We start from the raw sequence: 13,166 nt of genomic DNA, 5'->3' as shown, positions 1-13,166 counted from the left end.
GATGCAGAAGAAAGGACTGCAGCGATTCAACCTGGCAGGGAGGTAGGTCCAGGACACAGCTGTTTACCGATAGTCCAGGTACAACGGCACCTCCGGGCTTTAAATTCCCCGGACTTACAAGACCAGCCATGCGGGGAAAGCCAAACCCCAAAATAAAAGCTCGGTACTCCGTACCTGTCCTGGATACAACGTCATCTTGCACCAGTCCTGCCTGATTATGCTAAAAGCAGGTACGATCGGGATGATGTCGTCCGAGAATTGCACCGCTAGGGATTGCTAGTCTGGGGTTGGACGGAGGGTGATTGGTCTGGATGCACCTCCGAGTGTGGCGCAAATCTGATGGGGAATTCTCCGTTAATAGGCAGAGGACAATTCGGAAATTCTGCCCTCATAATAGTTGATTTAGGTAATAGCTCCCGTCGTACCCAGTCAAGCCAGAAGGTAGTGATAAGCTTAACCCCGCTTGAAGGTAACCTTAAGCACAGACACTTTAGTCTGTGCGGAGAACGGAGTACGGAGTACAGTCCTCGTGAAAGATGCCCGCGGTGAAGAATACATCACTGTCGCTACCCACGGCTTTCCTCTCGGCAAAGAAGTCTATCACCCGGACACAAACGGTGTTATCATTGCTGACATCGAACGGCATCTGGGCAAGACTGATATTTCCCTTGCTCGCCTGAGACCTGGATTCCGATATGAAAACGTAACGTTTGAATCTGACGCGTCAAACCCAATTCCGCTGACTAACATCCGAAATTTCTCTACCCTCCTGTTCGCTGAACGCTTGTACATGGATAATTCATTCACCGGGTATCTCGGAGCCCTTTTAGTTTTGAAAGACTATTGTCGAATCCCGGTAGACGATAGCACCGTCCCGAAATATCACTGGGTGTGGCAGAAATGGATGTATCTTGGTCAGCGCACATTGGAGGATCAGCTCCTGGGCAGCTGCGGGTCCCCTATATGGGATCGTAACGGGGATCTCGTGGGGTTCTTTAGGTATCTGATCACGCAAGGCCCTATGGCTGGATGGGCCGTCGGCGTACCAGCGAAGGAACTGGAGAACTTTGGATTTGCTCTGGCGTAACCGGTACTCATGGACAACCCACAGTGAAGACGAGTGAGAGCAGTTCGCCGGGAGAAAAATGTAATTTTATTCGCTATCACAGGTATACTGTAAAAAAAAACCTTCGTTTTGCACATGATCACGTAGCTTTAAAAAAAAATAACATACCAAATTCCCTACTTGTTCTGCTCAACCCCCTCATCTCCATCTCCCTTCCTCCCCTTCTCCTACTCGCCCCCCTCCGAAAGACTGATTCCGGTGCCCCCTTCCTTACCATCCAGGACCATCTGGCTTTTCAAAATCTGTTGATGAATGGTTTATAAGCGGTTCGTCAACCCGTTAAAAAAAAACGTATCAAAACAATCTCTCCTTAAAAACCCGTTCCTAAGAAACTAACGTTTATTGGGAAAAAAAAGATAACATTTATTAAATATGTAACTAGCATGTCTAACAGAACAGAAATAACTATGTACTCTTTTTTTTTCCCCCATGAGGCTGGATTTGAACTAGTTTCATGATCATTTACACGCTAAATCATGAGATTATTATTTTATGAAGAATATGAGGCTTTAATGTCTATCTAATCTAGCCATTAGACTATCTAAACTATGTAAATTTTGAGGTTATGATAGAGAGAATACTATAAAGTCTATATTTTGGAAATCTCCTAAAATCCAACATTCCTCCATGGATCTTTAACATTTTCCCCTAGATTCTAACGCTCCTCTATGGATTCTAATGTGTCTCCCTGAAATAAAACATTTTTTTATAACTAAAATGACTAGAAAAATCTAACATTTTAGGGTAGCCACCATTAGATAACTGTTGGTTTATCCTTTTAAACATAGTTGAAAAACCATGATAGCCGTTGATCAACCATTTTTCCCCGGAAGTCCCATGTGGGTGATATTAGGCAATCTCTACTTGTTTTGATGGTAATAAAAGAGAACACCAATGAAATTTATCTGTCTAAACAGGCCTTATGAAGATCCCATTAAGCCATTGTGAAGCCCCTACAAAGGCTATAATGAACCCTCTATAAAACCTAAAGCCTTCGCGAAGCCTATAGTAAAGCCCCCGTAAAGCCTATTGTAAAGCATACCCCCAGACTATAAAATTCCCTAAAAGTTACTTCTCAGTTGGCCTTTATAAGGGCTTCGCTATAGGATATTAGAAAATTATTTTTTTTTTCTTTTACCGCGTCAAAAAATCTAAAATTAAGGCCAACCCTGGTGCAGCCGAAAATTAGGCGCACACCAAATTCGTAAAAGCTGTAGGTATCTAAATCGGCGAAAGGATTATCTCCATTATTAGGAGGAAATTAGTAAGGGATATATAACTTGAACAATACGTGGCAAATGTGTCCACGCCCGAAGGCATCATGGGTAAGTGTTTCACCTTCTGAGACATCACGGGAAGAGAGCTGTTCTTTGTACGTGTCGAAGACTGGAAGGAGATCATATTGGAAGGCTAATGACCGCTCTATTGAAAGTAAATAAGAAAGATGGAGAAAGAACAGAAACATAGGGTTTTGCCGGGCCAAAACCCCCATATTCGGTAGATTTCCATCACCTTTGTCCCGGGTAGCTTCCGGGCTTCACAGCCACATCGCAAGGTCCCAAAACGCCGACAGCATGGAAATCCATGGAATCAGCTGTATTTCGGGTTTAAGAAACCCATCTTCCTGTGGATAAATTCCAATTTCTTCATCTTCCTTTGATATCACGTAGAGAATTTAACTTTCTGCTTCGTTCTATGAAAGCCTGTCGAGAGAGACGAGAGGAAGCTTGAACTTTGTCTAGACTGGAATTTCTAGTATGACACAGAGAAACAACAGTGATTAGAAAAAGATCAAGAAGATGAGAAGACAGGGTGATTTTAACCCCCCAAAAAACCAACATGGTCGATCAGCTTCCATCTTCTTCCTTCGTCTCGGGTATTTTGCTGGGTTCATAGGTGAGATTAGTACAACCTAGGACTCATAGACCCTGACAAAGCCCGCTTAGAAAGTAGATAATAAATACTGGCTAATACAAGAAATATGGTGAAGGGAATATTATAGGGAGCCTGCCCTGGAAGGTAGATAATACATTAGAACCACCTAATATAGCAAATATGGTAAAGAGAATATCATCAGGAATATGAGCAGGGAGCCCACCTAGAAAGTAGATGATAAATCCTGCCCAATACCAGAAAACATGGTGAAGAGAATTTTCATATGAAATATAAGCAGGGAGTCCACATAGAAAGTAGATAACGTATACCTACTGCTAATACGAGGAATATGGTGAAGAGAATATCATAAGGGATATAAGTAGGGAGTGTCACGGGCTGAGCCCTAAGCTAGGGCTCGGGGCTTTGCCCTCGCTAGGGCATCTGCCATACTATGTGGGAGTGGCTGGTCTCTCGACCAGTCGACTTGTGCCTTTTCGGGTAGCCGAGCGGTAAATCCCACGCCCGCTCGTCACATGACTTCCCGCGGTGAGAAGAATATCACGTAATCCGTTAGGAGCTGCCTATTACAGGGAGCTCACCCCAGAAGTAGATAATGACTTAATATATATAAATATGACAAAGAGAAAAACAAATATGACTATAGGGCCTACCTAAAAAGTAGATAATAATTTAATAAATGAGTACTACCTAATACCACAAAATATGATAAAGAAAATATCAATATAAGTAGGGAGCCCTCCTTGAGGTAGATAATAAACACTATATACCTCATACAAAAAATATGATGGAGGGAATATTATAAGGAATATAAGCAAGGAGTCCACAGACAAAGTAGATAATAAAAACCACACCTACTACAGGTATGCACGCCCCAGGGGCAAAAGTCCCAGACATAGAACAGGGATTTTTATTTCCTCTTCATTTAGACTTCGAACCAGTTCGAGCGAAGCGATACCTGTAAGCTAAGACTTGTGAGCAAGCATTATTATTATCGTATTGCCGCTAATCTAGTTATACAATGCAATACAATGCAACATGAGCTATCTATCTACCTATCTATCTATCGATCTAACCCGCTGCATAAGTGCTCATCTTCCGCAACCGCTCGCCATACTTCCACAGGAGAAGCGGCGCTGGGATCCCAATCCCGATCGAAATAAATGCCAGCAGACTGTTGCCCCACCCATAGTCCAGCGCGTCAAACATGTACGGCGCAAAGAGCGGGAAGCCGAACCCGGCTGCGGACCGTAGCACGACTGCCGCCGCTAGCCCGCTGGCTGCGAAGCGTGTGTACGAGTCGACGAGGTACGTCTGGATGCACTGGAAGGAGATGATGGTGCCCGCGGCGAAGATGCATGCGCCGACGTTGGGGCCGATCCAGTGCGTTTTGTACTGCGCTGTCCAGCCGTAGATGAACAGCCCGATGGGGTTCAAGACTGCGCCGATGCAGAGCAATGGCGTGCGGAATTCGGGTTTTCCTACTCCGTTGTTCTGCGCTTTGAGTCGTCGGTAGATGCGATCGATCAGTCGCGAGGACATCTGCGCGCCCATGAAGAAGCCCAGTCCCAGGGAGATGTAGTTCAGCCCGCCGATCCCGATGGATTCGGCGTAGCGGTTCGGACTGGACCAGAGGGTGGGGAATGATGCCAGCATCAGGTACATGAGTCCGTACATGTAGGCCATGTATAGGGCTAGTACCTGGATAATGGGCTGGGTGAACAGCAGCCGAAATGGGCGGACCAGGGAGGTGCGGAGGACGGAGAAGATCGAGCGCTCGGGCGTTTCGAACTCGGTGTGCCAGCTCGAGTCGCCCGTCTCTTTGCGGAGCTTCTCGGCCTTTCGCTTGAGGAGGATGGGCGCATAGGTCTCCTGCAGCAGGAAGAAGCCTGCCACCTGGATCACGCCGTCGGCAATCGAGGTCGCGTAGAAAACCCATCTCCAGGTCGTGTTTTCGGCAATGAACCCTCCGGCAATGGGTCCGACGGCAGGTCCGAGAAGCGGCGCGACGCTGTAGATGGCCATGGCCTTGCCTCGTTCTTCGGGTCGGAAACAGTCGCTTAGCACGCCGCCACCGATCTGGGCAACAATTAGCTCAGTCATCAAGAAGATGAAAATACGGAATGAGATAAAGAGAGAAAGAATCTGCTTGACGACTTACAGCTAATGGAGCACTCCCCCCAAGACCGGACAGAAATCGGAATGCAATCAGCTGGCCTTTCGTGCGAGCCACGCCGCAGGCGATATTCCAGACCAGATAAAACAGATTAGCCACCTGCAGGACGATCACGCGGCCAAACATCTCGGATAGCGGACCCAAGAATAGTGGTCCAATGGCGTAGGCCAGCACAAAGATGGACAGCGTCATTTCCAATTCGACCTCGTGGTAAATCTTGAGGTCGCCTGCGATGGAGCTCAGAGCTGGCGCCACCATGGACGAAGACACCGGGGAGATGAAGGTGAAACAGGAGACGACGAAGACGGCTGCCCATCTCTTCTTCATGGACCAGTTCTTGGGGTTCTCGACATCGTCTGGGCCCTGCCACGTGACCTATACGAGAAGAGTTAGAAAGGAAGATAGAAGGTTAAATGTAGATACTGTCTTACCAACTTCGGGTCTCGCTGGGATCTCTGCGATTTAACTGTCTGGCTCTTCTCTAGCGCTGTTGCTTGATTTTCGACATCGTTATTAGCTGGCGTGTCATTTGCACTCTGAGGAAGGTCCTCTGAACCCAGAGTACTGGCAGTATTTCCCTCTAGATCCTCCTCTTCTGGCCCGGAGTAGAAAACAGACTGGTTGTCGATGTGCGGTGCAGAATACACCCTGGTTATCGAGGAAGAAACATCCTGCCTCTGTTGGGATTGGGACGATCGCCTCGACGTGGCGGTTTCGGTTTTTTCCAGGTCCTTCATAAGCCTAGTGACTAGACAATCTCTTTCTGGATATGTAATCTTGACCGCTTCCGACAGAATCAGAATGTCTGTTGTCACGAATGTACGGCTGGCGGTCTTCTAGAACCGCAGGCAGTGGGCATGAGAAGGCAACAGGGAATGTCTGACTTGCGTCGACATCCTTTTAAATCGTTGACGATGCGGTGAGATCTACGGAGTAGAGCCACCACCTTCGACGGCACAAGGCTGCATAAAAACGGATATAATGCCGTCAAAGTTTGAAGAAATGCTCCGGTAACGGGCCGGCCGTAAGTCTGAGACCGGTGCCAGGCATTTTGACGTCTTTGCCAGGGTCCTCTGACGGCGATTGGACAGATTGGCCCAGCCAAGATCCATTCTTGAGGCTTTCCCCGCTTCTGAAGGAGCCGGTTATCGTCCGTGCAGGAAGGAGAGGATCATGCGGCCATCTGATTTGGCGGTGTCGCTCCATCGCTCGGCTTCTCGGCATCGTCAGTCACGTGATTCAGCCTGCCCTATGCCCTGATTACCAAGCTTGTCGAAGCTTCCGACTAAGATCTGCACTATTTTTATCTCCGCTGATCCACCCGACGCCGTTCCAGGCGACTATCTGCCGGGTTGGGCAAGCACTTCTTGATGTTTGATTTTGTTACCGTATTTGCTGTGAATCATAACAGAGTTACCGGGGTAGCTTCATCGATCCATTTCATAGCCAACCAGGCACCCAGGATGATATGCACGTCACGTTCGGGTCGGAATTCAACTGCCAAATCATAGGAAATGGAAACATCTTGGAGGAGTCGGGCCGGAGCCGGGCGGGGAACGGGAATCGGGTTCGGAGTAGTATACCGACGAGTAATGATCCGCGTGGGAAGGTATGGCTCGTGCGAATTGCTGAGGGTACGCTTTTCATATCCGGTGAGAGTTACGGTCTTTAATTCTGCTGTACCTGCAAGACTGCAATGCAATTGGCGTGAGCTGGCAAGCCTTGTTTAAGTCGTCTCATTCCCACATAACCAATCACTCTAGATTAGACTATTCCTGTATATACAGTAGAGTTAGTGCGTGGATGTCTATCTAAATTCTAATCTCATTGAGCCAATAAAGCTGCTGTTCCCTGGTAACTGGAGTTTTTTACTGACATTGACAAATACTAACACAGACATTATCCATACCACGTGCTGAAAATTGATGAAGGATTGAACCACCATTAGGCGGAGATTATCTCCGAATTCTAACTGTGTATTATGTGTATTAATGACCATATGGGTATTGCCAGAAAATATAGATACTATCCATCTGGAAAATTGCTACGCACACCTAGATCTGTAACAATTCCAGCAGCACATGTATGTACCCAGCAAAACGTGTGATAGAGCCAGAAAACCAACCAGCACAGGCATCGATATCTTTTGATTTCTGCCAGCAGATACATTCCATTCACCACCCGCAGTACAACGGGTCAGTCATGCGAGTAGCGATGGTAGGTGACGACGATTGGTTGCGACGAAAGCGCTTAGCACGCTCTCTTCGCCGTTCTGCATTGCTCTTCCATACACCCGCAAACTCAATGATCTTGCTCTGACTATTGTTCGTATAAGAATTGGATGCTCTTGTTGCCCTTAATATTCTGTGTTCCTTCAGCAGAAAATCCAACTCAACTCTCAATTTCAAGAACCCGTTTCCAAGGAAGATCACCTCCACCTCCACATCGCCCATGGATTTTATCGTAACCGGTTCAAGAGACGCATACGCCGGCTTGTCGAAGGGCAAAATATCGAAATGACCTTCCGGGTAGATATTCAGTCCCGCAGAGATCTGACCGGGTTTACAGGTCATCTCCGGGGGAAAGCCGTATTCAGCCTTGTAGTTATTGCCGAAGGAAATGCATTTGGTTAAATGGCGTGGGTCGAAATGGTGGGAGTGATACTCGGACGAGTAGAGATCCCATTCTCCTTCATCCGCGACAGGTCCAATTGGAATCCGTTTGCCTGCTTTTGTGGCCGCTTCCAAAGCAGTATATGCCTTCTGAACCTCAGCCTCCTTTTGTCGGGCGAACTCTGCCACTCTTCTTCCTAACTCTTCCTCTCTTCTTCTTTCCTTGGCTAGCGCTTCCTTTCCAAGTGACGTTCATATGCCAAGTAGTTCTCCACCGAATCGCCTGATTCACTGAAATAGGAGGAGTCGGAGTCGAATGGGGATGGTTCCTCGTCTCCATCTTCGTCTTCGCTCGTGGTTACTCTGCCGCCGTTGTTCTCCTTGCTCAATGTCAAGTTTCCACCACTGCTGTCGTCCTGAGGAGATTCCTCAGCCACAGCTTCCACACGGTTCTTCCTCTTGAGGCTTGACATACTGCTGCCCACTGGCAGAGATAGCGTTGTTAGCCGTGCATTCCGCTAAATAACGAATCCAATAAACCATGATATTTATGAACAAACTTGCCATCATTTTGTGCCCTTCTTGACAGCGACAATTCGTCCTCAGAATCGTCGACGACAGTAGTGTGATGGGAAGTCCCATGGCGTTGTACCCTTCTTCTCTTTCTGGATTGCACCATTTTGAGAGTAATCGAGGATAAGTCTGATAAGTATTGCCAAAGTCGACAAGTATGTCGCTTCTTCTGTAGCGGGCGCGCGTACTCCGTAGGTCCCCTGAGCTATGCTCGAACAGGCAAGTCTAGCCAGATTTTGCAACTTTTAGGAATTACCTAGTTTGGACATACAATAAAGACTCCTTACCTATCTAGGTAGGTAGTGACGGAACTCAGTTTTCAATTCCAGGGAATAAGTTAGGTTAAAGTCCCGTGAAATGTTCCGTGGATGGCTCTTTCCAAAACTGGTAGCGCCGCGAAACTTTACTATGATTACCTAGTATGGAAGGAACAATTTTCAATCATCAGCGAACTTGCCAAAGTTCTAGCTATCTCAACTCTACATCCATTCCCTGTGGGCTGCATGAATGTGGCAGTTGAGCTTTGGCCCCCGCAGTCCCACAATGGCTAAGAATGCCCCGCTTCAGCATGGCCATTGACGAAGCCTCTAATCGATGTCAGCTGAGGCTCAGCAAGGCTCATCGTGCCGGCAGCAGGGAGTATCCTGGGCAAGGAGGCTTCGGCTGAACTTTTCACACGCACGCTCGATCAGATTACCTGAATCAAGGCAGCGCCAGCCTTGTGGAGTCGTTGTTGACCGCTATGGACCCCCTTACAGCACTTGGTTTAGCTTCAAATATCGTCCAGTTTGTTGACTTCACAAGCAAGCTGGTATCGAAGACTTACGAGGCTTATCGCTCTGCAAACGGAGCATTAGAGGACAATCTCGCCTTGGAGGACGTTGCGAGGAGCATTTCTAAGCTCAGTACAATCTTGAAGGATCGTCGCGAATACCCCGGTACAAGGAAGAAAGACAGCCCCGCGGAGACACAGCTTCGTCGGCTCTGCGACGAATGCAACTCCGTCAGTCAAGAGCTTCTGGTGGAATTAGAGAGGCTCCGGGTCAAGGGGCCGCACAGGAAGTGGGAAAGTTTCCGGCAAGCTTAGACTCAGTATGGGGCCAGGGAAAGATCAGCGCACTAGAAAAGAGGCTGGATGGAATCAGAAAGCAACTTGACACAACGTTACTCTTTTGCCTTCGGTCTGTCGCTGCAATCCTTTGATCCACTCAGCTCCATTTATTGACGACCATTCAGAGAGCACATTGAGGCCATCCAGAACACCAATTCTCCGCAGCGCAACAATGAGTTGAAAGCAGTCATCGAAAAATCCCAGCAATGGCAGGCAGAAGTTCTCGACACTATCTATCAGGACAACTGGCACAGCCTCTCGATGGCCAATATTTCCCTCATTTCCACAAAGTTGGATGAATCTGCTCAACTGGAGCTGCAAAAACATTTCCAGCTCATGATTCTGGCCCGCCTTGAGTTCCCTGGTATGCCGGATCGCCAAGAAAGAATTTGTCGAGCTTATCGCGACACTTTTGAATGGATCTACCAAGATCCCGACGGGACTGGGAAGCCATGGGCCAACTTCGTTGACTGGACGAGGAATGAAGATGGCAACAACATCTACTGGATAACTGGAAAGCCGGGATCTGGCAAATCGACCCTGATGAAGTTTCTCTATCAAGATACCCGAACCACGGCGCATTTGCAAGCTTGGGCTGGTCAACACCCACTCGTAACCGCTGGATTCTTCTTCTGGAATTCTGGCACGGCGATGCAGATGTCGAGAATGGGTCTCCTGCAGTCGCTGCTACATCAGGTTCTTCAAGCTCGACCAGACTTGATCATATCTCTCTTTGAAACCCGCTGGAAATATTATAACCCTCTTGGAGGACGCTTGCCGCAGTGGACCTGGGAAGAGTTAAGAAGGACGTTCAACGCCCTTCTCCAAGACAAGTCACTCCGCTTCTGTTTTTTCATCGATGGGTTGGACGAATTTGACGGTGATCATAGCGAGCTTGTGGGCCTGATAATCAATACCACCAAGGCCTCAAACGTCAAAGTTTGCGCTGCAAGCCGTCCATGGCTTGTCTTCGAGGACGCCTTCGAGAGTCGGCCAAGCCTGCTCTTAGAGCACCTGACGCATGACGACATCAAGTTGTACGTTACCAGTAAATTCAGCGAGAACAAGCAATACACCCGACTGGAGAGTCGCGAGCCGGAGTCTGCCTCGAAGCTGGTGGAAAATGTCGTTAGCAAAGCATCGGGAGTTTTTCTCTGGGTCTACTTGGTTGTTCAGTCTCTGCTCCAAGGCTTAACCAATTCGGACAGGATGTCAGACATGCAGAGACGTCTGGACATCATCCCAACCGATCTCGAAGAGCTATTCGATAAGATCTTGAACAGTCTCGAGCCTTTCTACTTCAATCACGCATGTCAGCTGATGCAAATTGTGAGGGCTGCTCAACGACCACTGTCTTTGCTTGGACTGTACTACGCAGACGAAGAAGATCCTCTGGCTGCAGTAAAAGCGGATGTGAAGCTGATCACAGACAATGAAAGGCTCTACCGGGAGGACCAGATGAGACGCAGGCTGAAAAGCAGCTGCAAAGGCTTACTTGAAACGCTTCCGACGCGGTCCAGTGACGGGGAGCTGCAAGTTGAGTATCTTCATCGAACGGTAAAAGACTTTATCGAGTCTCCTCGGATATGGTCCAAAATTACTCGGGGCACAGACGAATTATTCAATCCCCACAGAGCCCTGTGCAACTCCTTTCTCTTTCAACTGAAGACCCTTTCGATCCGCACCGGAACAAAGTTGCTGGATATCGTTGGATGGTGCATCGAATTTGCCATTCAGCTGGAAGCCGACACTGGGGAACCCCAAGTCGCATATCTTGACGAAGTCGACCGAACCGCAGATACAGTCGTAAATCTCTCCGTGTTTCCGCCCAGTGCCAGAAAGGGTCAAAAAAGGCGCTGGACCATGCTCCGCTCATCCCATTGTTTCACGTCATTCCTCAACCTCGCCGCGGCGTATGGACTGGTTAGCTATGTTCAGACGAAGATTGACACTACTGAGCCACCGCTTACCCGGACTGATCTAGATGGTCTGCTGCAAAGTGCCATTCAGACACAGTCCCGGCGTATCGTCGCGTTCGACAACAAGCGAGGATTGCATCAGCGAGAGAATGATCTTCCGAGCGTCAGCATGATCGCAATGCTCCTGGCACGAGACGCCAGGCGGAAGGTCCTGCCAGAGGATTGGTCTGACGTGGGGGTAGATAATCCGCCCCCAGAGCTGAATGAGTTCTGCAGACGCAGTCGCGGCAGACGATCTCTGAAGTCATGGTTGTCACGAGCAGCGGTTTGGAACGGTCATTGAGTCGAGCGAGCTGAGGATGGTCTATTTTTGACGAAAACTATAACCTAGCCTGATACGACTAAAGACGATGGTAAGACAATCTTTAGAGAAGACCGGAGCCATGAGAAATCAAGCTGATTGTAAGCTCAGATCTGAAGGGGTCGACATATTCAATCCCCTTCGTGGCTCGGATAATCACCTGCTTCGAAGCGTACGAAGGGCTTGCTTCCTATACTACTAATGAATAAACTTATGCAATAATATCCAATCTAATGCTACAACAGTATGTTGTATTTGCCATGATAGTTTCCATGCTCCGCACCACCTTCCATCACCTTAGGACCTTCTCTGCAGATTATTTACATGACAGACTGACACACTACTCTGTGACAGTCACATGTTGACAGAAGTCAGCTGAATGAGAAGGCATTAACTATTTATACTTAGCGCTGTATCTATTCTTATTCAGCCGCATTTAACTGCTGACTTAATGATGAGATGAGCCCCAGTCTCCTGACCTGGACCGCACCCAGCGGAAGTGGCACTTCTTCCACACTAATTTTCAGACAAAGCAATTTGAAAGCCGCGAAGTTCTGACGTGCAGGTCTGGTCTACATACGAACAGAGATGTCGACCAGTAGAAACCCTGTTCCACTGATCGAACCCCTGCATCATCTTATCGTCCTTGCTTTAGCTCCCGCGGCTTGCGCAATAATACTGTCAGACTACCTGACTTCCTATTTATATACTGTATAAAACACACCGTTTTCCGCAATAACTGGTCGCAAAGCAATATCAGGCAGACGAATAATCTTACTTGTCCTCTATGATGTCAACCTAACCACCGTTGGACTTGGCCCCCAATCAATATGCAGCTTGATCCAGGCACATCTGGCCGTGCAGCAAGCCAGATCTGATAAACCAATCCACAGCCCCAGCTGGCGCAGTACTAAGTGCACTGGGTGACCTATGTGAGATCGTAGCTTTGATTCCCCCCATGGGGTTTGTTCCTACTAAAGGATTTACTCAGGGAAGGACCCTGGACAAATACTCTCGGTACACTCCCATATTATCAATGTGTGGGATCTATATTTAATATGTAGGACCTACACACTAATAATATATATTTAGGGTATATGGCTTGCCCTGGGCACATATTCATAATCAGATGAGTCTAGATATAATAGGAGCTTGTAGAAAAAGGTTTTATGCCCTTAGTTGCCCTTTCTTATAAGGGGATAAGATGGGGCTGACCAAAACACTTCGAGGAGAAATGAGAGGGTAGAAGTATTACTACTCCCAAGGGCAATTCCTCTTCTAAACTGGAAGGGCTGACACCCTACAGTCCTACCCTAAGGGCACTTATAGCTACCTCCCACTATAGAGTGCCTCCCACCTCCCCCTTGTAAAATAACAAACTTTTTTTTTAAAAAA

At 47.8% G+C, this 13,166-nt stretch overlaps 4 protein-coding genes across 4 annotated transcripts; 2 read left to right on the top strand and 2 right to left on the bottom strand.

Moving 5' to 3' along the window:
- Positions 1-217: 217 nt before the first annotated feature.
- Positions 218-1,087, top strand: VTN77DRAFT_1482 (uncharacterized protein; the record flags this gene model as incomplete). The annotated part of the gene is made up of 2 exons (XM_069417218.1): positions 218-230; positions 525-1,087. 2 exons carry the CDS (start codon positions 218-220, stop codon positions 1,085-1,087), a joined length of 576 nt encoding a protein of 191 aa, XP_069279971.1.
- Positions 1,088-4,090: 3,003 nt separating this feature from the next.
- On the bottom strand, positions 4,091-5,932 carry VTN77DRAFT_1481 (uncharacterized protein; the record flags this gene model as incomplete). The annotated part of the gene is made up of 3 exons (XM_069417217.1): positions 4,091-5,098; positions 5,181-5,570; positions 5,627-5,932. 3 exons carry the CDS (start codon positions 5,930-5,932, stop codon positions 4,091-4,093), a joined length of 1,704 nt encoding a protein of 567 aa, XP_069279970.1.
- A 1,437-nt stretch (positions 5,933-7,369) lies between these two features.
- On the bottom strand, positions 7,370-8,377 carry VTN77DRAFT_1480 (uncharacterized protein; the record flags this gene model as incomplete). Its single annotated transcript, XM_069417216.1, has 3 exons — positions 7,370-7,989; positions 8,058-8,291; positions 8,368-8,377. The coding sequence occupies 3 exons, from the start codon at positions 8,375-8,377 to the stop codon at positions 7,370-7,372; spliced, it is 864 nt and encodes a 287-aa protein (XP_069279969.1).
- Positions 8,378-9,373: 996 nt separating this feature from the next.
- On the top strand, positions 9,374-11,753 carry VTN77DRAFT_1479 (uncharacterized protein; the record flags this gene model as incomplete). The annotated part of the gene is made up of 2 exons (XM_069417214.1): positions 9,374-9,561; positions 9,617-11,753. The coding sequence occupies 2 exons, from the start codon at positions 9,374-9,376 to the stop codon at positions 11,751-11,753; spliced, it is 2,325 nt and encodes a 774-aa protein (XP_069279968.1).
- Between the last annotated feature and the right edge of the window lie 1,413 nt (positions 11,754-13,166).

This window comes from Rasamsonia byssochlamydoides, assembly GCF_041956645.1.
Source record: "Rasamsonia byssochlamydoides strain NRRL 3658 unplaced genomic scaffold VTN77scaffold_13, whole genome shotgun sequence".
Lineage (NCBI taxonomy): Eukaryota > Fungi > Ascomycota > Eurotiomycetes > Eurotiales > Trichocomaceae > Rasamsonia > Rasamsonia byssochlamydoides.
Note: the sequence above shows the minus strand (reverse complement) of the source record. Positions and strands in the feature narration are given on the sequence as shown.